The 27951-nt window shown below is 35.2% G+C and overlaps 1 protein-coding gene across 3 annotated transcripts; it reads left to right on the forward strand.

The window, feature by feature from the left end:
* Nucleotides 1-200: 200 nt before the first annotated feature.
* Nucleotides 201-13756, forward strand: LOC107901984 (DNA polymerase lambda). Of its 3 annotated transcripts, none has more exons than XM_016828179.2 (14): nt 201-742; nt 827-964; nt 1865-2194; nt 2374-2464; nt 2547-2677; nt 2902-2964; nt 3155-3334; nt 3433-3486; nt 9277-9365; nt 11305-11395; nt 12007-12087; nt 12396-12463; nt 13171-13255; nt 13332-13756. In XM_016828179.2, the coding sequence occupies exons 1-14, from the start codon at nt 632-634 to the stop codon at nt 13428-13430; spliced, it is 1611 nt and encodes a 536-aa protein (XP_016683668.2). In that variant the 5' UTR covers nt 201-631; the 3' UTR covers nt 13431-13756. The 3 variants fall into 3 exon arrangements, with proteins under 3 accessions (XP_016683668.2, XP_016683670.2, XP_016683669.2); XM_016828181.2 differs by having other exon boundaries at nt 2547-2635; XM_016828180.2 differs by having other exon boundaries at nt 1883-2194.
* The last annotated feature ends 14195 nt before the right edge of the window (nt 13757-27951 follow it).

Consider the following 27951-nt stretch of genomic DNA (forward strand, 5'->3'; position numbering starts at 1 on the left):
TATTTAGAAGAAGGGAATTGAATATGAGTCTCAATGATAAAATCATTATTATTTAAATATTTAACCAAAAATATTAATATATTAAAAACATATTAATTAAAAATATAAAGATTTTAAATATAAAATAAAATAAAATAAATATGAGTAGAAAAATAATCAAACCTAAAATAAAAATAACAAAACAACTGATTCAGTACACTATTTCATCCTCTTTCTAAAAACAATGAATTTCCAAAATTTTTAAAAATGCTATGTGACAATTATCTTTTATTTCTGAATACGGAGTTAATTTAGCCCTCAAATCGATTCAATTATTTTTCTAAATTCACCCAACCTCTCCATCTAACTCGATTCTTTTAAAAACATATTCCAGATTGGGTCAGAGGTCGAATTCGGATATATGTATATATTTTGCATACATAGAATTTTCGAGAAATTTCTAAAACAAAACTCTCTATTGTTCTTGTTCTCTTTGTATTTCGTCCTTCTATTTTCTCGTTCTTCTACTCTGTTTCTTACTTATTATCTCAGACTACTATCTAATTTCGGTTTGACCCTTTTATCTTTTTCCCTCGTACGGTCACATACCTATTCTATGAAGATTGCTGAAAGAACCAGAAGATGAAAAAATATGGCACCCAAGCGAACCAAAAGAAAGTCTCCGTCCCTCGGTCCACAAGGAATGTTCGCCGGTATGACGGTTTTCTTAATCGAAGATGGCGTCCAGTCTGTTCGTTTACAGGTCTCTTCACTCTCTATTACCATTACCATAACATCCCATTTACTTGGCACCATTTTTATATTGTTTCCTTGTGATTAACTCTAGATTTGGAAGCAAAAGCTGGTACAAATGGGAGCTAAGGTCGAGACTCAGTTGTCCGAAAAAGTCAGTCATGTTTTTGCTATCAGCTCAGATGCTCTTTTTCACCACGTCGATGGCGACCGATTGGCTCGCTTCAAAGGGGTCAGTACTCTTTCTCATCTTTTAATTTGATAGTATTTCAAAGATATCATGGAAAATTCCTTGTTATTGCTAACTTCTGTAAAAATTATATTAACTTTTGCCTTTGCTTGGGGAAAATTGCAACCTTTCTTTTGATTAAGAATCACCTTTTTTTCTTTTCTTTTTAATTTGCTAATATTGCATTTGGTAAAATGTATCACAAAGAAGGAATTTGAATTCTTTAAACTGATAAAGAACATGTGATTATTACTTTAATGGTTATTTTAAAAATTCATGAATTCTTTAGGTTGTGTTTGGGAATTTTGATTTCAAAAGAGAAAAAAAAAAAAGATTTGATAAGTTGTGTAGATTGTATAATAAAACACATGCAAATGTAACATTAATGATGAATTTTCAAATTTATATATTTAATTTAGCAGTGTACTTGAAACTCTTACAGATATTTGTGAATTTGAAATTCTTATGTGTATGCCTTTCTAATGTATAAACATATTGAATCTTAACTAATATACACATATTATATGTCTTTCACTCCCGCAAAGTATATAAACAAAGGAAATTGAAATCCAAATTTTGGAATTCATTTTTAGAAAAAAACAACATTGTGGTTTATTTGAAGAACTTACTGGCATTTGTGAATTTGAATTTATTAACTTAATCTTATTTTACCGTTTAAAATATATAGGAATTGAACTTCAGGTAAATTGTATATAGTAACATTTAATTCTCACAATTTATATAGCAAACAAAATCCAAATTTACTCTTTCACATCCTTCTTCCAAATTACATAATTATCATTTGAATAGTTACTTTTGAATGAGTAGTACATATGTTGAAGTTTATCCCCCTAAGGTGCTTACTTGAAGTAGAAGCTGTTTTGCAAAAACTACTTGTTGCAGCATGTTCTTTTGTATCAGTGGTTGGAGGAAAGCCTGGCAGCTGGTGAAAAGGTTTCTGAGGATTTCTACATTCTGAAAGTGGATCCTGAAGGGTTCGATATATTTGACAAGAGTTTGAAGCCTAAACTAGCCAACAGGAATTCTTCCAGCTATGATGAACATTCACATTGCAAAAGAATGAAATCCTCACATGAGGAGACAAAACAAACTAATGAAGAAAAGAAAGGGGATATAGAAACAAACTCTGTATCTTGGGCATCAAATACTGAGCCCCACTCTCCCAGCTCCCTAACTAGCAGTCCTGAAATATCTAGTACTCAAGATAAGGATGTGAGTTCCCTGTTCCATTGTTAGTGCAGATGGAAATTGCCTATTGTCGCCATTCCTTTTTTTTTTTTTTCTGCTTAATGCAATTAATAGCCTTAAAAATTAGCGTCTTAACAGCAAGGTGTATGCTTTTAAGTTTCATGTTTTCATCCTTGTAAAATTATACTGTGCTTGGCAATTAGGTTGGCATGCAAACATCTTTTCAGTACAGTCCGCCAGATTTAAACAAGGGCATTACAGAGATATTTGGGAAACTTGTCAACATATATAGAGGTCAGACTTGGTTTTGCTTCACATGTACGCCACATGTTATTTTTTGAGGATCTAATATGTGATGGTTAATTTCTACCAAAAGCGCTGGGTGATGACCGAAGATCATTTAGCTACTACAAGGCAATTGCAGTTGTTGAGAAATTGCCCTTTAAAGTTGAAAGTGCAGATCAGGTAAAAGATCTGCCTGGAATTGGAAAGTCAATGCAAGATCATGTAAGTGTACATGTTTGGGGTTCAAAATTTTGCTTGCAGCATTTGTTGCCCAGTTTGGTTGACTTGTTTTAATTTTCACATTTAAAATTTTTCCTTGAAAGGACAGTAATTTGGGACAGGGCATAGTGTAGATGACCAGAAAATGTTCCGTCTAAGCGATTTTCAAACACATATAGACCTTTTAGTCTTCTGATATTTATCCAGGCCATTGGAATATTATGCAGATTCAGGAGATAGTGACTACCGGAAAGTTATCCAAGTTGCAGCATTTTGAAACTGATGAGAAGGTAAGATAAAAAGTTCTTTTTCAATTGAATTTAGACTAAATTTCTTTTTCTTTCTTTGGACTTATTTTTACAAAAGAAGTCTTCTTTACAAGGATTGACTTGCATGTATATCTGGTGGAATATTTTATGGAAAGGAAGTGCCTTCTAATATTTATTTACCTTTCAACATTTTCTTTTCAATCTTTTGCAGGTAAAGACAATAACTTTGTTTGGTGAAGTTTGGGGAATTGGTCCAGCTACAGCCCTAAAATTATATGAGAAAGGACATCGTACATTAGATGATTTGAAGAATGAAGATTCTTTAACAAATGCTCAAGTGATAGGATTGAAATATTTTGATGATATTAAGACAAGGATCCCACGGCATGAGGTCTGACTATATGTTCCTGCCAAGTGTTTTCCTGACAGAATTTTCAGGTTTATCCCATATTTTTATGGAAATATTTTATGTGTTTTCTTGTTGAACAGGCTCAAGAGATGGAATTAGTTTTACAGAAAGTAGCAGAAGATATCATACCTGGGGTGAGCACTCAAAGTTTAGATTGAACTATGATGCTTTAGACTTTGAATATAGTGAAGCTATGTCCTATCGGTAGGAAAGTTATCTGATGATGTGCCACTATGTATTGTACATATATAATGTGTTTGCCTCACAAATGCAACTAATATCTTCCTTTTCTACTTTTGTTTTCCCTCTATGCAAGAAAGGGCTTGATGAAATTAGAGATGAATACTCTAATATATTGAGGAAAAACTCACTCAAAACTATGTATTTCTCAGAAATATATATAGGAAGCATTGAATCATGTAAGAAAAGAATACCTCTAATTAGAATCTCTAAAAGTCAACTATAATCCCTAAAGATTAGCAATTCAATGTTGTCAAATAAATCAAAGATTCTCAACACTCCCCCTTAAGTTGGTGCATAGATATCTCGCATGCCCAACTTGCAAAGAAGATTATGATAAGTCTTATAGTTAAGCTCTTTAGTAAAAACATTAGCCAACTGTTTTTGGGATATTAGATAAGATAGACTTAAGACACCATTAGCTATTTTTTCCTTGATAAAATGGTGATCTATTTTTGCTGTGCTTTGTCTTATCGTGCTGCATTGGATTTTGAGCTATGCTGATGGTTGCTTTGTTGAAATAGTACAAGGTTGATCCATTTTCGTTCAACAACCTTAGCTCTTCCAATACCCTTTTGCAGCCATAAAAGCTCAGAAACATCTTGAGCCATGGCCCTATATTCTGCCACTACACTTGATCGAGCAACAACAGTTTGTTTTTTGCTCCTCCAAGTAACTAAGTTTCCTCCCACAAGAGTACAAGAATTCGTTGTAAACCTTCAGTCATTAAGAGAGCCAGCCCAATATGCATATGTAAATACTTCTATCTTGAGAAGACTATTTTTGGAGAAGAGAATACCTTTGCCCTAGTGTAGACTTTCATATACACACCTTCCCTTGAGTATTTTTATCCTGTAATCTTGGAGGAACTTTTATATACACTTCTTCTTCCAGGTCTTCATGTAAGAAAACATTTTTTACATCAAACTATTGTAAGTCTCAATCTAGATTTGCTGCACATGATAAAAGGATTCTAATTGTGTTCAATTTAGCAATCAGAGCAAATGTTTCTTGATAATCCACTCCATATGTTTGAGTGAATCCTTGCACTACTAATCTGACTTTGGATCTTTCAATTAAACCATTAGCCTTATATTTGATAGTAAACACCCATTTGCAGCCAATCATTTTCTGCCTCTCAGGAGGATTAACCAGTTTCCACGTCTCATTTTTTTTGCTAGAGCTCGCATTTCTTCAATCATAGCCTTTTTCCATCTTAGATCAGTAATAGTTTCTCTCCAATCTTGTGGAACAGACATAGAGAACAAGGACAAAGTAAAAGATATTTAGGATTGGGATAAGGAATCATAAGAGATAAAGTTAGAGATAGGATGTAAAGTGCAAGTTCTAACACTTTTTCGCTGGGCTATTGATAATTCTAAATCAATAGCAAATTCAGGTAAAGAAGACTCACCTGACAATGAAGAGTCATGGCACAGATTAGATTGTATGATGACATCTTCTTTCTTGCCTTTTCTAGTGTATGTTCTTCAATCAGGCCTATTCAACAACCTTCCACTAGTCTTCTCTTGAACCAAAGTTTCTGCTGGAACTAAATGCTCCCTCGAAAGAGTAACAGAGAAAAGTGTCTTCTCTTCATTTTTAATAACCTCTCTCTAAAGAGATGGTTGTGATGAAGAAAAGTAGGATTCATCTTAACGAAATGTTACCTCCATATTTACATAATACTTTTTAGATGGTGGATAATAACCTTTTGTGTGGGAGAGTATCCAGTTTGCTCCCATGTCGAATATGGGCAAAGCAAATACAATCAAAGACCTTCGGTGAAATCGGATAATCCGTTTTGCCCTGTAAGATTTTTGTGAGACATTTAAAATTAAGGACTCTAAGAGACATTTGATTAGTGAGATAAGTAGCAACTAAAATCGCATCCCCCCAGTAAGGCTTTAGGAGGTTCGTAGTGAATATAAGTGATCTAGCAACCACCAAAAGATGTCGATTTTTCCTTTCAACAACACCATGCACTTGTATCAGGACAATTGGTCTGTTGTAGAATCTCATATGATTCTAAATAATCATTAAAGTTATTCTTGGTTCCATTATTAGTTTGCAAAATCTTAACCTTAGCACCAAACTGAGTAGTAGTCAATTTATGAAAAGAACGGAAATACGAGAAAACATCACTTTTGGACTTCAATAAAAAAACCCATGTCATCCGAGTGCAATAGTTAATAAATGTAACAAACCAACGATTACTAGATAAAGAAGTAAGGCGAGTAGGGCCCCAAACATCAGAATTAATAATCTCAAAAGGAACAATACTTATATTATTACGTAAATGATAACTATTTCTTGTATGCTTAGCAAACTCACATGCATCACAAACTGAAGAATCCAACTGAGTTCTTGAAAATAAAGTAGGAGACATCTTGGCAAGAACAGTAAATGATTGATGTACTAACTACCTATGCCACTAAATTATCTCCCGGTTGACATCTTTATTCTCTCCAAATAAAGTTTGAGACATACTAGACGATCGACCTAGAAGATATAAGCCATCACACAATCTACCACTACCAACTGTCTTCCTTGTCTGGAGGTCCAGAAACACACAATGATCAGGAAATAATTCAAGTTTACAATTTAAGGCTTTATTGATAGTACTAACAAATAAAAGGTTAACAAAAAATTTAGGGACATGGAGGACGGAGGATAAAGTGATATTGGGAGTGCAAACAATAGAATCTGTTCCAGATACGGAGGTAAGGGAGTCATCGACTATTCACATACTATTTTTAGATAGATAAGTAGTATAGTTAAATAAGCTTTTGTTTGGCCCTATCATATGTCTATTCGCACACTATTTTTTTAGATGGACAAGTAGTATAGTTAAATAAACTTTTGTTTGACCTTGTCATATGTTTATTCTCATCGGAATTAATAATCTAAAATTCAGAAGTAGATGATGCATTTGAAATAATACCTGATTCGGCATGATTAGACTTAGCACCGAGCTAGAGTCCAATTGAGACGAGATGTCGGAGATGTTGAATCTCGTCCGAGGTAAAACTCCCAGTATAAGTGGACTTGTCCTTTATTGTCTCAAAGTTTGACAAATTTGCTTGAGACTAAGAATTACTCCCTCACTTTCCACCACGACCTCGAGCGGGGCGACCATGTAACTTCGAGCACAAATCTTTAGAGTGCCGAGGCTTACTACAGTAGTCCCATGTCAAGTGATCCTTGTTTGATTTACCACTCGATGGGCCATCCTAGTTAGCAATGAGGTCAACTTTCTCATTAGGTGGATTATAGAGCATAACATGTCGACTCTTCTTCTATTGTACATAAGAGTATGCCTCATGGAGAGAAAGGAACGGAGTTTTGCCAAGAACTTGAACCCGAATCTGATCATACTCTATATTCTACCTAGCCAAGAAATCAAAAATGCGCTCCTCCATCTTTTAAAATTTCCCGGCATCACTAGTACAAGTCACCTGAAAAACTTAATAATAATCAAGTTCCTCCCACAAGCCACTTAATTCAACAAAATATTGAGAAATCGTTAGCTCCTTTGTTTTGTACCATGGACTTTATTACGAATCTAAAAAACTTGCGCATCATTCCCAATACGAGAGTAGGTGAGAGCAACAACATTCCAAATCTTTTCCATAGTATCAAGCAACAAATAAGTTTTGAAAATATGAGATTGCATAGAGTTGATAAGCCATGCCACAACAAGATAGTTTGCTGAATCCCATTGACTAAAAGTTGAATCAATGAGTTTAGGCTTCAATGTGTTGCTGGTGATGTATCCCTACAATCCACGAGCCTTGATAAACAACAAGTAGGACCTTGACCAAGCAAGGTAATTATGTCCATCAAGCTTAACAGGACTAATTTGCAATGAGGGGTTATTGGTTGGAATCAGAAGCTTCTCGTCTTTCAACATAATGCTGAAAAAATTAACTAATACCCAAAAAAAATCTGCTTGGAAAAATTATAACAAAAACCACTAATAAAAACACAAAAGAGATCCCACACAAAAAAAACTTAGCTGAAATACACCACCAATAAGAGGAGAATGATCGGAAGGGAGCAAAGAGCATTGCGATGATGTTGGAAAAAAAACACGATGGCAACAGGTGAAGGCCACACGCGGCACGTGAAAAAAAGATGCAGAAGCTTGTGACGGCATGTGAGGCCCATGTGTGGGTCTTCTGGTCACCGGACTTCAAGGATTCGCTGGTGAGTGGATGCCGACTCCAATGGTAGGGCCGGTGAGAGAGAAAATTAAGGCTAGGGTGGAAAGTACCAATGTTTCTATGGTTTTTGGAACGAGCTTTGAAAATCAGGAGAAAAATTTATCCCAAAAAACGGATCAAAAATCTCATACCATGATGAAACTAGAGGTGAATACTATATATTAAGGAAACACTCACTCAAAATTATGTATTTCTCAGAAAAATGTACATATATATATAAATGAAGCATTGAATCATGTAAGGGAAGAATATCTCTAATTAGAATCTCTAAAAATCAGTTATAATTCCTAAAGGTTAGCTATTCAATGCTGTCAAATAAATCAAAGATCCTCAACAGGGCTACTACAAAAAAAAAAAAAAAAACACTTATGAAATTAATAATAAATGCTTTACATATTGGTGCTCTGACCATTATATGTTAATTGAGAAATAAAGTCATTTGGTCAATTATTCATTTTGTTTTATAATTAGGGATATACTTGAACTGTCAAATCAATACATCGCCCAGCTCAAAGTTGGCTGATCCAAAATCTTGAGACTTTAAATTTGGTTCGAGCTTGACCGAGCTTCATTTGTCTTTGCTTGAACCCCACTTGCAATTTACTTGAGCCATTGAAGCTCGACTTGTTTGTGTTTGGTAAATTGTAAATATGTACATTGAACACTATTTTTGCACATGAGGAGCCTGACTTGTTTACACCCATAATTATAATGGTGCAGTTGCCTATTACTTGAATTATTTTTGAAAATTTTAATGTACACTTAAGCTTGTCTCTTAGCTGTAAGAGATTCATAAGGCATGAAACATTTGATTAAATTGTACTTCAGCAGTATTGTTTCTTGTACTGAAACCTAGTGTGTTCATGAAATAAGCCTGCAACATCATATTAAATCAACTTTACTTTTGGAGTTTTTAGTTTACACATGAAAGGGAATGATAGTAGCTGCTAATCAAACTCTAGGAAAAGCAGCCTCTGTTGGCTTGTGTTGTAGTCCCACAATCAGCACAAGCATCTAATCTATTAGGGAACTGTATAAACATAAGAATGGACCTGTATTGCTAGTTCAGAAAGGCAAAAACTTGAGAGGATTGGATTAAATCCCATTCCCTGAGTCTGGATCAACTTGTTGATGGTAGAATGAACTATGTTCTTTAATCAAAAAGGTCAGGGAATTCTAGCAGGTTGTAGGATTTCCTTTGATGCGTCATCTGATTGGATTTTAGGAATAGGGTTCTACTAGGACTGAACTGCAAGCAGATATTATTGTTGTTTAATGGTATTTGCACCTACTGGAATCTGTTTTTAGAATAATATATGCTGCTATTTGACTTTATATGTATCAAGATGTATATTTCACAGCCTTACCTTAAGCAGCAATCATGTGATTAGACATTATGTCATTGGCTTAACAATGTCTATGTGAATCCTTTAATTTTTTCTGATATTTCTCTTGAAGATGGTTGTTGTATGTGGGGGATCATATAGACGTGGAAAAGCTTCCTGTGGAGATTTAGACATTGTAATTACACATCCTGATGGAAAAAGGTTTAAATTCTAATTCCTTCTTTGGCTTCTGTCCTTACTTTTCCTAGTTAATTGATTTTGTTTAAAAATCTAATTATTCTACTTATCTGCTTCTAAACTGCGTTCTACTAATCATTTTAAAAAAGAAAAAGGACAAGTATTACATGTTTAACTTGTTAACTCTATTAATTAGCTATGAAGTAAAACTTAAGTGGGTTTCTGTTATCTGTATTGCTCACATTGCTGTTGATATAATCACATGATTGTTTTCCTTGGCATCTGGACAACATATTCGTCTGAATGTCGTAAAGTTGTTACCAGTTCCAAATCTCCTGATCCCGGGAATGAGAAATACATTGTGTTAGATGATAATAAATATATAAGAGACCTCCTGGCAAAAGTCAACGCAGCTAAGGATCAAAGCAAAATATTACACTCAAACTCGTATTAAAGAAGAAGCTATAGAGGATCCAATGTTTGTGTAGCTTTCCTATTTTCAATTACAACATGATTACTTTTGGGAGATTATCCTGTTGGAAGAGATGACGCTGTGCAATTATCTACATTACAAATTTTTGCTGAGATTGGATTTGTTGGTAGCCCTGAAGCATGCACTGATAGGAATACTCTCCTAGAACGAGTCCTTAGACAAATTGTAATTGCTTGAGCAAGACAAGAGTGGGAATTGAATATTATTTCTTGTTACCATTTAATGGAACATCTTACAAAAGATAAGGCAAGTCAACAATTTCTACTATCAAGGACATTTCCTTATAGGAGTTCAATTTCTTCGGTGTTCGCAAAATTGATGATCCAATTGGACTTTTACCTGGACAGACAATTTTGGGTATCAACAAGCTTGGGGTTCACCTTTTTCTTACTGTTCCTGAGGAGTTTTTACAACAGCTAAATTAAGAGAATTGATGCAGTTTGGCAGCAGCAATGCTGCTGCATTTTCAAGATGTGAGTTGCTGGTGTTCCTCGTGTATTCCTATTAAACAGGGGGAAGACATTTATATTGCTCTTCAAGCGCATATAAATGATGTCATGTACGTCATTACTCAAAATCTTGGGTTGTTGCTAATGGCTCTGTAAATGGAGATGTTTCGAGCTATTTTGAGCCTCCTAGTCTAGAATTGTACAAGAAACGCATGCAAGATTTATCAAAAGCTGTTGAAGAATCTCAAAAGAACACTAATCAGTTGTTGGGTGAATTGCACAAGAAGCATAAACAAGAGTAAAGAACACAAGAATAAAAGTTTTCTCGTTCGAATTAAGTTTTCCATCCTGGGGAGAATAATGCATGCGCTTTTAATTTTAATATTATGTTATTTTGTTATTTGTCTTATATTATGGACAGCTAGGATTATAAGATATCTATAGGATTTAAATTCAGGGCTAAGATTATTAGTTATTTTTAAGGTTTAATTAGGAATAAAACTTTAATTGCAAGAAAGCTTAGTAACTTGCAAGAAAGTCTAGTATAATAAATTGGAAGCTTTACAACCAAGAACATTATTATTCTTATTATTGTTTTCTTTGAATTATAGAGAGAAACTAGAGATGTTCTCTATAATGCTATGTTTTCTGGAGTTCCAACTTCTTTTTACATTTTTCAGTCCTAATTCTATTGACCATGTTTTCTCGTGCAACCACATCAGGAAGGCTCCACGTTAATAAATTATCTAGTGGTTTAGGCAAGATTATTATTATCCTATTAATAAGTTGAATGGCTTTCTACGTATGATTTCCAGTCTGTAGCTGCATCCCTGAGTTCAGTTTCCTATGATATTTTCCTGCAAATATATGTTCAAAAGATGTGGTCTGTTTTCATTTCTCCTTTTTCTTCCTAACTCGTATATATCAATATGCGTATTACCTGTTGTGGTTTTCCTACTCTCTACTTAACAATTTATGGTGTTAGTTGCAACAAATGGGATTGATTGCTTTCTGATTTCAGCCATAAAGGTTTTCTGCAAAATTATGTCAAGCGGTTAAAAGAGATGAAGTTATTAAGGGAAGATTTGATTTTTAGTACCCATAGTGAAGAGGTAAATGTTTTTTCTATTGTTTGTATTTACTCACGCTATACTGATGATGAGGGCAGTCATGCATGATGCGCTAATATGTACTTGTAATTTTAGGCTTGTCAGTTCCCTGAGTTGCATGCAAGAAACATGCTTCTACTAAGCAAATAGTGGCAAATTATAATTGCTCCTAGTTGGGTTGTGTAAGGTTACAGAATGATGGCCTTTTATTAGTGTTTAATACCAAGATATTACCTGTTGTTACAAGACTTGCAGAGTCAACAATTTATAGATAGCCAAGTTCAATTACAAGAAGTTAAATGCTTTGTTTGGTATAAAATAAACTGATGAGAAGAAAACCTAAAAGGTGATACTGAAGATTTTAGACTTGGTACTTTCTATGAAAAATTCAATTGCAAAAGCAAAATTAGCTAACTTGATTCTGTTGAAGACTGAAGTTGTAATTCAAGTTGCTTATTTGACTTTTCCGATAGGGTAGCTGTTGTTTATTTCTTGATTTTAGTACCAAATACTTGAGGTCTGATCTGTAATGTGTTGAATTTTCTTGACTCCTGTTCTAATGTTTCCTAAATTTCATTGCATTTCATCTTTACTTCTCTATGTTGTGTGAATAGGGTACTGATTCAGGTGTTGATACATATTTTGGTCTTTGCACTTATCCTGGACGAGAGCTCAGGCACCGCATAGACTTTAAGGTAGCTTGTTGATCTTTATACTGTAATCAGAATTATTCATGAAAATGGAAAAAAAGAAGGATAAGATGGTTAGTAACAACGATTTTTCTTGCATTTTAGTGAAATGTCATCATTGCATTCTTATTGAGCATGATTTGCTTAATTCGTGACATTGCTTTCTCAGGTCATGGAAAACTTCTTTATTTTTATCTTCTTACTAGTCTTATCAAGCCATGTTGAATTTTATGCCATGATTATTCTCATGTTATAGTTTGCAAGTTACAGTATAATTCAGTAATTTGCTTTGATGCTATATTTCTACTTTGCAGGTATATCCGAGGGACATATATGCATTTGGACTAATAGCATGGACTGGGGATGATGTGTTAAATAGAAGGTATATTCATTACCAAAAGAATGAACTAGTATGAGAATTAGCTTGCTGTTGGTTTTTGTGGTTTTGGGCATTATCATCATGCTAACATTGCTTGTTTGAACGTCAACATTGGATTGGTGCAATACATTCAAGATATACTATTTATTGGATGTGACATACCACTTGTTGGTATAATTGTGTTGCTAGCTGATGGATGGTAATTTTATTGTAGCATATATGAGTATTCCTTGTATGGTTTTTGCTGATAGATAGTGTTATCAACAAATGCTGTTGAAATAATCTGATTCACTAACATTGCTGGGTCTTTTTTGGTGTCAAAAGTCACTTCCTACCGTTTGTAGCTGAATGTGTCTTATATACTATTAGACTCTCCACCTTACAAGTTTAGTTTCTATAACTGGGTATAGAGCTAATTTACTTCCCGTTCCATTGGGTTACCTGCTCTATGCTAATTTCACCTGCCTCTTGTATCTGAGTGAGGCTTATATTGTTATTAGAACCATTTTGTTATTCTTTCTCCCTTGCAAATCTAAACGAACCATGTTTATGTTACTATTCATACAATGGAAGAGATTTCTTGATGGCATTATGGAGGATTAATGAGTTATGGTTCATATGTATTTTCTTTGTTTGTTTCTTGATTGCATCTCTTAATTGTTGCGAACAAGCAGATACATGTAGACGCTGACATCGATCCTTTAGTGCAGGTTGAGACTGCTAGCAGAATCTAAAGGATATAGACTTGATGATACAGGTCTGTTTCCAGCTACTCATGGTTCAGGCAGTAAACGGGTAATTTTTCAATTTTGCTGTGTTAATTTAGCTAAATCTGTGTTCTGTGGATCAATTGATGTGAATTCATTTGTAGGGTTCAAGAGGTACCGCAAGTCTGAAATTGGAGACAGAGAAGGAGGTGTTTGATTTTCTGGGATTTCCATGGCTTGAACCTTATGAAAGGAATCTGTAAAAAAGCGTAGTTGCATGAACTTGTGATGCAGGTATGCTGCAAAGCATTTCATCCATAGGAGACAGAAATTCAAGTTTTGCCCTACTGTGGAGGCAGCTTAATGCTGTCCAGTTTGGAGGGTTTTGGTGAACAGATTCGTGTCCATCAACACTCCATTGTTGCTGTCTCGTTTTGTTTCTGCGTCACAGCCTTGTTTGGCAAAACTAATGCATATTTATGTACATTAATTCCCTTGTAAATGGTAGTACACAATCCAGAAAATGGTTGTTGCTTCGAATTCTCACACAACCAAAAACCCATAATTAGACAACATTTTCGTTCTTTAATCGGTTACCAGGCATGAAAATAAATGAACATTGTTTCAAAAAAAAAAAAAAAGAAGAAAAAAAGAAAATTGGGATGCTTTTGTGATGAATTTGTTGTCCGGAAAGGAAGAAGTTAAGGGGCTGCATGAGGAAACTTCGGACTCAACAAGGACTGTGTAGAATTAAAAGTATTTATTGCATCAGGTCGGGTTTAAATATGATACTAATCTATTATATGGTTGCTTAAGCTTGGTTTGGTCTAAAAGGTAAATGTCTATTCATTATATGACGATAGTAGAGTCAAAATTTTACATTGGAAATTAAAGTATGAATAGTAAAATTTTAGTAAAGATTAAACTTAAATTTCGTGAAAGATTAAAAGTGTAAATTTATCATTTTAGAAAAAGGAAAGGGCAAATTTAGAAAAAAGAAAGGGGTAAACATTTGCAAAATATTTATTATGAATAGATGGTTATGATTTGATAGATGGAGCTGGAAAATTGAGATATGAACTAGATTGAAAAGTGGTTGAAAGTATATGAATTAAAGTGTAATTTTTTCAGTTTATGGAAGAAGAACTCAAATGCAATTTTTTTTTACTTTTAATAGATATTTGAAAACATAATTATAATATTAGAATACCTAAATGTTGAGGTGTAAAGGAGAGAAATTCGTAGAAATTAAGAAAAAAAATGTGGTGAACTTTGATTGGTTGATAATTAAAAGATTAAATTGAAAGAAAAAAATATAGATTTTTCTACATATTAACAGGGACAAATGGAAGAAATAGAAAACAACTAATAATAATAATAATAATGAAAGAAAGAAAGAGAGAGAGAGAAACAAAGAAAAGAAAGGAAAAATCGAGAAAAAAAGGAGATTTTTCCATCGTTATAGAAAGGTCTGTTGGCTGAGTTTTGGGTGAGTGTCATGGTTTTGTTCAAGAATATCTTTAGAAAAGGAAAAAAAAATCTAATTTATTCGATTTGGTCTCATTTTAACTTAAAATATTTGAAATTTTCATGAAATTAAAATGAGATTTCACACCAAAGCCTGATTCAAGAGTGTTCTTTTATACGAAACATGGAAGCATGACGAGGAAGATGGAAGTGAGAGAAAACATGGGTAAGTTGCTTAAATTATTATATTATATTTATTTAATTGTATAATTTGATGTGAAATTGTAAGAATTAAGTATGCATAATTATTTTTCTATGTTTAAAGTGATGAAATGTATTATGTTTATGTATGAAGTGAATGATGAATGATATTATGAAAAATTTGGCAGTGAATAATTAAAAGTAAGAAAGTGAGGGTTATTTTACTATGAATATTTGAAATTGGAAATAGTTATTCTAAATGATGGACTTGTGTAGTTATTATGTTTGAAGTGGTAAATATTTAGTTTTACATTGTTTGGATGAATATATATATGTATGTATATGTATGTATGTTAAGTAGTTAATTTGATAAAAAAAATTGAAATAAGGGCTAAATTATAAAAAATTGAAATGGTAGAATTATGAGAATTGGGATGTGAAAATATAGAATTTAGATGCATAAATTAATTTGTATGATTATAGGATATGAAAATTCGAAAAGAGAACATTGATTGATAAGATTCAAGGTTACAGGGACCGAATTGTAAAGATTATAAAATTTGAAAATTTTGGTAAAAGGGACTTATTTTTAAATTATGGAAATTCTGGGCTGTTTTTAGAATGAATAAATTATTTTTTAAGGATTGAATTGTAGAACAGTGAAAATTTGGATTCTAGGGACTAAATCGTAAAACCTATAAAATTGGAATTTTAGGAATTATTTTGTAAAAACTGTAAAATTTGAGGAATAAAGGCTTTTTTGTCAACCCAGAAACATTTAGCTTTAAATTTAGATATTATAATTATATACTTGACTCCATGAAATATTTGATAAATAATTATGTATGAAATTAAATAATAGAAATTTGAAATTGGTAAGTTAGAATGGTTATGATTTGTACGTGACTTGAAATATTTGTTTAAGATTAATTAGTGATGAAATAGTGAGAATATAAATTAAAATTTAAGGCTATGGAATAAGCTCGAATGGTGGATATATGTATAAATTTTGATATACAATACGAAATTGAATTTCAAAGGTTGAAATTGAGTCCAATTAGGGAGCGTTCGATCGAATCGAATGAAAAAATTTCGAGTTAATCAAGTTGGCGAATCTTATTTTATCATTGTAACTTGATTTGATTTTTTTTCGAATTTAGTCAAGTGAGATGGAATTCGAATTGAATCAAATTGGATATATTTGTTCGAGTTAAATTAAAAAAATAACTTCGAGTCCTTGTAGCCATTGCCACCCATCGTAATTTCATTTGCCCACCATAATCAAATTTGTTATTAACTTTCTGATGCGATCCTAGCCGCATCATGTTATGACACAACTCGACGTCACTGAGATTGACCTAAACACGAGGGGCCCAAGTGCAAAATGAAATTTAATTTCAGTTTGTTAACTTGTGTGCAGGTTTTAATTGTTCGAGATTGGGGTGGAAACCATTGTTGGAATAATTGAACAATCACGGATGTCCACTCAAGTGTTCCATGCAACTTGAAACAAGCTCATTTAGCTCGTTTATAGCTCATCTTAGATCCACATTATTTGTTTTTAGCTTGTGCATCAAGTTGCTGGAATATCTAATTTGGTTTAGCACAATTATAGCTTTCTTTAGTTTATGCATTTAGTTGCTGGAATAAACTTAAATAATATTTAGTTTAAGTATTAAATGAGTCTTAGTAATGTGTTTAGTTATTTTAGTTTAAGTAATTAAGTTGTTTTAATTTTACTTAGTTGTTTAAATAATTTCGGCAATTAATATATTCCAGCTTAATTAATTTGCTACAGCCATTTAATTTGTTTAATTGTGTTTATAGGTGAATTAATAATTTGAACCAGCTATTACATGGGTGGGCATTTAAAGAGAGGAATTGTAACACCCCTCGCCCGTATCCAACGCCAGGACAGGGTTTGAGGTGCTACCGGACTTAAACTCAACCAATTTTAGAAAATCGGGCCATAAAATTTTGATCAATTTAAGACTTTTCATTTCATATGCAATATGTCCCTTATTTGGGCTTACGAAGCCCAAAACATACAATTGAGGTGGTTCGGGACCAAACCGAGGGCTCAAGAAAAACTTAGAAAATTTTATGCTTCAAGGCTCCACACGCCCGTTTGGGTATAGCATACACGCCCGTGTGCTAGGGACACGCCCATGTCCTGCACTCGTGTGACCAATTTAATTTTCATAATTTTTCATAAACAAGTGCAGACTTCACACGGCCTGGACACACGCCCGTGTCCTTTGCCTGTGTCCTTTCAGACGGCCACAACATGCCGGTGGCGTAGCCCATGTGAAAAAACCTGGGTATTCTATTTTTGACGACAGCATCGCACGACCATGGTACACGCCCTTGTACTAGGCCGTGCCCTCCACACGGCTGAGACACACGATCGTGTCTCTACCTGTGTGATATTTACCTTGCATTCTGACTTGGGATTTCTAGGTGCAGGAGACACACGGCTTTCTCATACGCCCATGGGGCTAACCGTGTGTCACACACGGCCTAGACACACGCCCGTGTGTCTACCCGTGTGGACAATATAAGGCTATCTACCAAGCCTCATTGCCACCCTAGTGTACCTATTTTCATGTCAATACCAACCAATACCAAAACAAGCATAATAGACATTCATTCAACCATGAAGATGCATCTTTTATAGACACAAAATGAAAGCCCTCATCCAAGGCTTAATGTACAGAGTGAAATCTATTCTAGACCAACGCATTTGGCCAATTCTCAAAGACACAAAATAATAAGGTCTAGCCCTATACATGCCATAATCAAAAATATAAATCCAACTATACCGTGTTTTACGGCTGATAATGTGGTTGATATCTCTGACTTCCGGTGATCCTTCAGCTAATTAAGCGGCACTGTAAGAAGATGAGAAGAAAGAGAGAGTAAGCATAAAAGTTTAGTAAGTTGCATATAAATAATTATACAACAACAATTTCACCTCTAGTCATCATACTCATAGCACAAGGATAGGCATAAGCTTGACTTACTCATTACCGTCTACTCAAGTCACATTTTCTATTTTGAGCTCATTACTCATGCATACCAAATAGGTACCTGTACCACTTACAACACTATTATACTTTCCTTACTAACTCACTTTCGTAACTTTTAAAGTTTAGCCTTTCCGAATACTACCGAATATTCTATAAACCTCAAACATGGAATAAGTTGCCGATGCCATGTCCCAAACATGGTTTTACACTGGCTATCGTCATCGAGGCCAATGCCATGTCCCAGACATGGTTTTACACTGGCTATCGTCATCGAGGCCAATGCCATGTCCCAGACATGGTCTTACACTAGCTCTTGTATATACGTGCTGATGTCATATCCCAGACATGGTCTTATACTAGCACAACTCTTAGCTGATGCATGTCCCAGACATGTTTTACACAGGCTATCATCATCGAGGCCGATGCATGTCCCAGAAATGTCTTACACTAGCACTCGTCTCAATACTGATGCCATGTCCCAGACATGGTCTTACACTGGCTCTCATAATGTGGCCGATGCATGTCCCAGACATGTTTTACACTAGCACACAAATAACCCGGATGTTATGGCATGAATATTCGGTTGGTTTCTTATGGTTTCAACGGGATTTTTCTACTATCTCAGTTATTAATATGCATTCTCAGTTCACAATGTAGCAATTCATACTATATCATGTCAATGACAATTCAAATACATGCATTAACAATGTAGTTATATTATTTACATACAACTTACCTCGGTTTGCAAAATGTACTCGATCAGTCGGTTTAGTCAATTTACTTGGCTTTCCCCCGGTCTAGGTTCGGATTCGGTAAATCTTGATCTATAATAGAAAAATGCACTCATTTAGTCACTAATTACAATTAGGCAATCATAAATTCACATCTTAGGTAAAATGATCATTTTGCCCCTAGACCTTGGCAAAATGACCATTTTGCCCCTATGCTCGAAAATCAATTTTTATCGAATTTCTTCGAAGCTCAAGCCTAGCCAAACCATTTTTGCTTATAGCAACTTCATTTTCTCACAATTTCACATATTTATTAACTATTTTACAACTTATGCATAAAAGCCCCTTTAGGTGTTTTCCATGAAAACTCCTTCACAAAAGTTGTTTATAACATAACTAGGACTCATATTCTTCCATAAAATTTTAGAAAACACCCTGAATTCTCTCATGATAAAACCCTAAAATTTCCACCATTTTTGCAATATAGTCCCCTCATTTGAAAGCTCATGTTTCAAGGGTTCTAAAAATGCAAAAATCATCAACAAAGGATGAGAAAATCACTTACTTATGAGGACTTAGAGTTGATGAAATTTTTTTGAAGCTCAAAACCCTTACAATGGTTGGAAAAATTGGTGTAAGTGAAAAGAAAATGAAAGAAAAAGATGATAGCTAGGCTTAGGCATTATTTTAGTACACCTTATGTCATCAACATACCTAATATTGACTTTTCAACATTTCTCTCTACCATGGCCGACCAAGCTATCATAATAGGGTATAATTGCCCTTTAAAGACCCTCAATTTTAATTCTCTAGCTATTTGACACATTTGGATACTAAAGTGCAACTTTTGTCTTTTATGCGATTTAGTCTTTTTTTTGCAATCGGGCCCACAACATTAAAATCTACTCATCAAATTTTTCATGCGCTAATGTAATTATACTATAACCTCATAATAATAAAAATTATTTATCCAATTTCAAATTTATGGTCCCGAGACCACTGTTCCAACTAGGCCCTAAATCGGGCTATTACATTTCTCCCCCATTTAGGGATTTTCGTCCTAAAAAATCTTACCGGTGAATAAATTCAGGTACTGCTCTCTCAAAGACTCCTTGGATTTCCATGTGGCTTCCTGGACCCCATGTCTATGCCACAAAACCTTCACAAGTGGTATATTCTTATTTCTCAACTGTTTGACCTCTCAAGCTAAAATCTTGATCGGCTCCTCACCATAAGTCATATATAGAAGAATCTCAACTTCAGTTGGCGCAATTACATGTGAAGGGTCTGATCTGTAGTAGCGTAACATGGAAACACGAAACACATCGTGAATCTTTTCTAACTCCGACGGCAAATCCAAACGGTAGGCAACAGGTCCTACTCTCTCGATAACCTCATAAAACGAGGACTCAACTTGCCCCTTTTTCCAAACCTGAGGACTTTCCTCTACGGAGAAACTTTCAAAAATACTTTATCACGAACTTCAAACTTAATTTCTTTTCGTCTCAAATCCGCGTAAGATTTTTATCTATCCGAGGCGGCTTTCAGGGAGTCACGAATCACTTTAACTTTCTCCTCAGCCTCTTTGACCAAATCGACCTCGTGAATCTAATTCTATCTCAACTCAGTCCAATATAAGGGTGTTCAACATTTTTGCCCGTACAAGGCCTCATAAGGCGCCATTTTCAGACTCGATTGATAGCTGTTGTTGTAGGCGAATTCGACCAATGGCAAGTATTTTTCCCAACTTCCTTGAAATTCGAGAACACAACATCTCAACATGTCCTCTAAGATCTGTATCACGTTTTCTGACTATCCATCAGTTTGCGGATAAAATGTCGTGCTGAAACTCAACTTGGTTCCCAAAGCCTCTTTCGAACTTTTTCCAAAACCCTGAGGTAAAACTCAGATCTCTATTTGACACAATCGACAATGGCACTCCATGAAGCCTCACAATCTCGAAAATATATAAGTCGGCTAATTTCTCGAGGGAGTAGTCGGTATGCACTGGTACGAAATATGCTGACTTAGTTAGTCTATCGACAATAACCCATACCACGTCTTTCTTTTTTGGGGTTACAGGTAAACTGGTCACGAAGTCCATAGTGATATGATCCCATTTCCACTCGGGGACCATGATAGGCTGAAGTAAACCCGAAGGTACTTGATGTTCAACCTTTACTTGTTGACACACTAAGGACTTGGAAAGAAACTCTAAAATGTCTCTTTTCATACCAGACCACTAATACATTTTCTTAAGGTTGTTGTACATTTTCACACTACTCGGGTGAACAGATAAACAACCACCATGTGTAACACCCCTTACCCGTGTTTGATGCCGGAACAGGGTACGAGGCATTACCGGACTTAATTACTAATCATCGTATAAAAATCGATTCATAATTTCACTCTAATTTAAAAATTTTTCAAACACATTCAAGCTGTCCCTTAAAAAGAGCTTACAAGGCCCATATCATGCTTTAATTCAACCACACACATAGGCAAGCATGCACATTCATAAATTGCATCATTTAATTAATAACATAATCAAGACTATCTACATTAAATGACTTTATACAATAGAGACCTTCAAATAACATAGGTCAGTATTTTAAGCCAATTCCTAGCAACTTAATAACAATTAAACGAGTCTCCATACATGCCAAAGACTTAAAATACTTTAAACCTTTATATATCGATCAATAGTTTGATAGTGTGATTTAACCTCCGGCGACCTCCAACTCGAGCTAACATCTGTGACACTATAGGAAAAAGGAAAGGAAGGGATTAAGCATTATAGCTTAGTAAGTAAGTATGTAAATATTAATAAACAATACATTATCATACTTTAAACAAAGTCACAATATGTTCCTGGAATATTACCTTCACAAACACACATACTTTCACTATTACAATCATAAACAGGTTCAAAATAAGCTGTCTAGCAGAGTACCAGCAACTAAATTATTTATTTCTGGAGCTAAAGAACTCCAAATTACAAAATTTAATTTTACTTGAAACTAGATTCACATATATTCTTACCATAAAATTTTCAAAATTTTTGGTCTAGCCAATTAGTACAGTTTATTCATTGAAGTTACCCCTGTTTCACTGCTTAACTGTTTTGACCACTCTTCACTACGAATCAGTTTTCTCCTCGTACAGAATTCAAAGGATGTTCTCGTTTATTTCATTTGAAACTAGACTCATTAAGGATTTCAATAATATAAATTATATCCCCTAATTATTTTTGTACAAGTTTTAATGATTTTTCCAAGTCAGAACAGGGGATCACGTAGTCATTCTGAACCAGTCTTTCAAAAACTTAAATATCTCATAATATAGAATTCCTTTGCTTGCTCTGTTTCTGTTATATGAAAATAGACTCATTAAGCTCTAATTTGATATCTCATTCAGTCTTTGATTCAATTTCTACTATTTTTGGTAAATTTTTAGATTCATGTCACTGCAACTATCTAGAACAGTTTTATTGTCAATTTTGATCTTTCACACTTCAATTGTATTCATCACTTTCCCATAACAATCTTTCCAATTTCCAATCACATATCGAGCATATTGCTCATAAGTTACACACGTATATACTTACACTTATCATCACAAAGTCATACACAATTTTATTTAATCAATTTCCCAGTTGAACGCTTCGGAATGATAATAGATACGCGATGGTATCGCACACAGCCCACCTTTAAAATCGAAGCTCTCTTGTACACATAGTGGCCTTCACTTAGCACCACTCATGTGACCTAGCTCGATTGTACACATAATTTTGGCTCTCTTGTACACATGGTAAACACTTAGTACCACCCATGTGACCTAGCTAGTTTATCTCGTAGCTCTCTTGTCTACATGGTGTCCTTCACCTGGAACCACGCATGCGACCTAGCTACATATATCCCGTAGCTCTCTTGTCTACATGGTGTACACATAGTATCACCCATGCGACCTAGCTACATCATAATGTCGCGTAGCTCTCTTGTACACATGATGTGCACTCAACACCATACATGTGACCTAGCTACATACCATCTGTATCATCCAATCTTTCCGAAGGTTCAACTGGGATTTCTCTCTCTTTCTAATACTTGATTCCATACTTTCAATAGTCAATTATGATTCAAAAATCAGCTACAATACATAAAATATGCTGAAATACAAAAACATAATAAATATAATGTATTGTTTACATACAAACTTACATACTTTCTCATTTCCATGTCGAATTAATATTGAACATTTAATTCATCATAATTATACTTACTTTCAACACCTCGGAAATCATAGTAAATATATCAATTTTACATTGAAACATGCATAAATTAATGGTTATTATACATATGAACTTACCTCGATACTAAAACGGTCATTTTACCAACTTTCCCGATTTTCGATTTTTCTCCCATTCTAGATTCAAATCTTGTTTTTCGGGATCTAAAACATCATATTTTACTTATTTAATTAATGTACTATTCAAAACAGTCCTTAACTCAAAATTTTGAAAAATTACAAATTTGCCCCTAAACTTTTGCATATTTACACTTTTGCCCCTAGGCTCGGGAATTAAACTTCATCCCTTATTCTTATGTTTTATGACATACTGATCACTTTTCCCTTCTATGGAAACATCAAATTCTCACTCTAACACATAGTTATGAACAATAACAACTTTTACCGATTAAGCCGTTTTACTCATTTTTGCTTAAAACCGCTTAGCAAAAGTTGTTTAACATAATTTAAGCCTTCATGTTCTACCATAAAACATCAAAATAAACACACTTCACCTATGGGTATTTTTCCAAATATGAACCCTAGCTTAAATTATTGCTAGAATAAGCTTAATCAAGTTACCGGGATTCTGAAATCGTAAAGAACTTGAAAAACGGGGCTAGAACGGACTTACTATTGAGCTTGGAAAGCTTGAAAGCCCTAGCCATGGCTTCCCCCATGCTAATTTCAGCCTCCATGAAAAAGATGAGTCAATTTTGGCTTTATTTCCCTTTTTATTTCTTTTAATTACCAAATGACTAAAATGTCCTTAAGGTCTTTCTTTAAAATTTTGTCCTATTCATGCCCATTTTTGTCCAAACGAAATATAATGGTCTAATTACCATTTAAGGACCTCCTCTTTAAACCCCCATTTCAATAATTACTTATGAATTAGAACACATATTTTGCAACTTTTTCAATTTAGTCCTAAAAGTCCAATTAAGCACTTTATCAGTAAAATTACTTAACGATATTTTTACACAATATTTTGAATCAATAAATAAACCTTAAAACTTAATTGGAATAACTTTTTGACTTCGAATTCGTGGTTCTAAAATCATCGTTCTGTTTAGGCCCTAAATCGGGGTGTTACAGCAACTTCTGCAAATAAGCCCTAATAGGCAAATTAAACATGCAATCTATAAAATTTCTTATCAATACTCTAACACATGCATCTAATCACTCGGTAAATCATAAAAATTAATTGAAATAAACTTTTCTATCTCAAATTTATGGTTTCGCAACCACTAGTCCATTTAGGCCCTATTTCAAGATGTTACACCATGTGCCTCACTCAGAATCTTTTGAACAAGTTCATTGTCCTTGGGTACACAAACTCTGTCTCTGAACATTAAAAATCCATCAGTACTGATGTGAAAATTTGATTCAATGTCTAAGTTACACTAAATTTTCTTAGCTTGCAATTTCTCATCACTTTTCTGAGCTTCTCGGATTTCTTAAAGAAAAGCCAGTTTGGCTCTCAACACTGCTAGGATCGAACCATCGTTAGATGCAGTCAACTAAGTGTTCAAGGCTCTCAAGGCAAACAACGACTTCCTATTCAAGGCGTCGGCGACTACATTCGCCTTCCCTGAATGGTAGTCGATAATCAATTCATAATCTTTTAACAGCTCTAACCATCGGAGTTGCCTCAAATTCAACTCCTTTTGGGTCATTAAGTACTTTAAGCTCTTATGGTCGATGAATACCCGACATTTCTCTCCATACAAATGTTGTCTCCAAATCTTCAGCGCGAACACTACAGCTGCTAATTCCAAATCATGTGTTGGATAATTTCTCTCGTGTGGTTTTAACTATCTCGAGGCATAGGCTATAACCTTACCTTCTTGCATAAGTACACACCCCAAACCATTTAAGGAGGCGTCGCTATAAATCACAAACTCCTTGCCCGACTCTGGTTGCAGTAACACTGGGGCTTTCGTTAACAAAGCCTTTAATCTCTCAAAACTTTGCTGACACTTTTCTGTCCATTCAAACTTGACGTTTTTTTGCAGTACCCTAGTCATCGGGGTAGTTATCATAGAAAATCCATTACAAACCGTCTGTAGTATCTTGCTAAACCCAAAAAGCTTCGAATTTCAGTTACATTCCTCGGTGGTTTCCATTCCACAATAGCAGAGATCTTATTTGGATGAACTCGGATTCTGTCACCCGACACAATATGTCCTAGAAACCTGACCTCTTTACTCCAAAATTCACTCTTGCTGAACTTGGCGTATAATCGTTTGTCTCTCAAGGTTTGCAACACAACCCTCAGATGCTCTACTTGCTCTCTCTATTAAACGAATAGATCAGTATGTCATCGATAAAGACGACAACAAACTTATCTAGATACAGTCTAAATATGCGATTCATCAAATCCATAAATACCGCCGAGGTATTAGTCAAACCAAATGGCATGACAAGAAACTCATAATGCCCATATCTTGTCCAAAACGCAGTCTTTGGCACATCTCGCTTTTTAACCCTTAACTGATAATAACCAGACCTCAGATCGATCTTAGAAAACACAGTACCTCCCTTCAACTGATCAAACAAATCATCGATCCTTGGTAAAGAGTATTTTTTCTTCACTGTTACTTTGTTGAGTTGCCTATAGTCGATGCATAATCTCATCGACCCATATTTCTTCTTCACAAAGAGTACCAGAGCACCCCATGGAGAATAACTCAGTTTCCCAAAGCCCTTGTCTGTCAGATCTTGCAACTGTGCTTTCAACTCTTTCAGCTCTGTTAAAGCCATCCTATACGGAGTGATTGAGACAGGTTTCGTACCAGGAATCAATTCAATTTCAAACTCGACCTCTCTCACTGGAGGTAATCCAGGTAATTCCTCCGGAAACATATCCGTGAACTCGCAAACTACGGGCATTGACTCAATCCTTAACTCTGACTCTTGAGTATTCAACACAAAAGTTAAATAAGCCTCATACTTCTTTTTCAAATATTTCTCAGCAGTCAATGGCGATATTACCATAGGTAGATTTTTCGACTCATCTGGTCCAACTCGAAGAACAGCCCCATTTTCACATCTTAACTCAACTACTTTTCTTCCACAGTCTACTACAACACCATGGGAGGTCAGCCAATCCATCTCAAGAATCAGATCGAATTTATTAAATGACAATAGCATCAAGTTGGCCGAAAAACAATGGCCTCTAATCATCAAAGGACAATTTCTACGTACTTGGTCCACTAACACATGCTTGCCTAACGGGTTGGACACTTTTATTACAAACTTAGTGGACTCTACTAACATATTCATATGAGGTATTAATTTCATACAAATGTAAGAGTGGGTAGATCCTGGGTCAATTAAAGCAACAATAGTTATATCATAGATAGAAAAGGTACCCGTGATCACGTCGGGAGACTCTGCCTCTCCCCGGGCACGTATAGCATAGGTCCTCGCTGGCGCTCTGCCTTCAGACCTCATCGTGGTATCTCCTGGCATGCCTTTACCACTAGTCCCACTCTTGGGGTTCTTTTGTGGCCTACTCCTCAAGGGAGCACTACTTGCTTTCATATATTATTTTCTTCCTCTCTCATCCATCTCAGGACAATCACGAATAAAGTGGTCAAGTGACCCACACTTGAAATAGCCCTTCTCGTTTACTCGGCATTCGCCTAAGTGACGTCTCCCACATTATGGACACTCCTATCGATTTGGCCAAGCACTACCAACACTAGCGATCGAAGTAGCTTGGGCTTTAGATGCCATATTCTGTTGATTCTTGTTTCTTCTCGAATACCCCACCAAAACATTCGATCGGGTAGTAAATTCTTTTGATCTCTTAGATGAGGACGATGTGCTTTCCCCATCTATCTTTTCTTTAAATCCCGGGACTCAATGGCCGCTTTCCTCCTCTCTTTTACCAGCTCCTCTGCCTTGGACGCTCTCTCGACGAGTACCAGAAATTCTCTTATTTCTAAGATGCCCACAAATACTCGAATTTCCTTATTGAGGCCATCCTCGAACCTCTTACACATGATAGCTTCAGTGGATACGCATTCCCATGCATACTTGCTGAGTTTCACAAACTCACGCTCATACTCTGTCACAGTCTTATTACCCTATTTCAACTCTAAAAATTCTTTCCTTTTCTGGTCCATGAACCTCTAGTTAATGTACTTCTTTCTGAATTCTTCTTGAAAAAATTCTCAAGTTACTCTTTCTCTTGGTACCACAGACACGAGAGTGTTCCACCATTGATAGGCCGAATCCCGTAGGAGTGACGTTGCACACTTTACACATTCCTCAAGTGTGCATGATAATTCATCGAACACCCTTATGGTATTTTCTAGCCAAAATCTACCTTCTCCGAGTCATCATCTAAGTTACCCTGGAATTCCTCGGCCCTTTATTTCTGGATCTTGTCTACCAGAGGCTTCTCTCTTCTAAACATGTCCGCACCTTGCGGAGCTACTGGGGCATACTGGGGAATAGGAGGTGGTGGGGGAGGTGGAGTGTTTGGGTTCGCAGGAACAAATTTCGAATACCAAGCATCCATCATTTGGAGGTAGGCTTCTCTAGCCCCTCCGCCTTTGGCCCATACTCACGGGCTCGCTCTCTACTGGCACGGTCCCTTCGGCAAGAGTTGACACATTACTTTCCACGTCATCTGTCGTGGTTCTATCAGGATCCATTTACTATATAAGAAAAACATAATTTATAATCGTCAGGAATTTTCACACTATCAATATATTTTTATGGCATGTATAGCTAGACTCGTGCTCTGGCTAGGTTAGTCCTAGAACTGACTAAATCATAGCTCTGATACCACTAAATATAACACCCCTCACCCGTATCCAACTTCAGGACAGGGTTTGAGGTGCTACTAGACTTAAACTCAACCAATTTTAGGAAATCAAGCCATAAAATTTTGATCAATTTAAGACTTTTCATTTCATATGCAATCTGTCCCTTACTTGGGCTTACGAGGCCCAAAACATACAATTGAGGTGGTTTGGGACCAAACCAAGGGCTCAAGAAAAACTTAGAAAATTCCATGCTTCAAGGCTCCAAACACCCATGTAGGTATAGGGTAC

The sequence above is a fragment of the Gossypium hirsutum genome, chromosome A01 (genome assembly GCF_007990345.1).
Source record: "Gossypium hirsutum isolate 1008001.06 chromosome A01, Gossypium_hirsutum_v2.1, whole genome shotgun sequence".
NCBI lineage: Eukaryota > Viridiplantae > Streptophyta > Magnoliopsida > Malvales > Malvaceae > Gossypium > Gossypium hirsutum.

Coding starts and splice junctions, on each gene's coding strand:
- LOC107901984 (XM_016828179.2), top strand. CDS start 632: ATGGCACCCAAGCGAACCAAAAGAAAGTCTCCGTCCCTCGGTCCACAA. Junction 12,464..13,170: donor GATGATGTGTTAAATAGAAG/GTATATTCATTA, acceptor CCTTTAGTGCAG/GTTGAGACTGCTAGCAGAAT. Junction 13,256..13,331: donor ATGGTTCAGGCAGTAAACGG/GTAATTTTTCAA, acceptor ATTCATTTGTAG/GGTTCAAGAGGTACCGCAAG.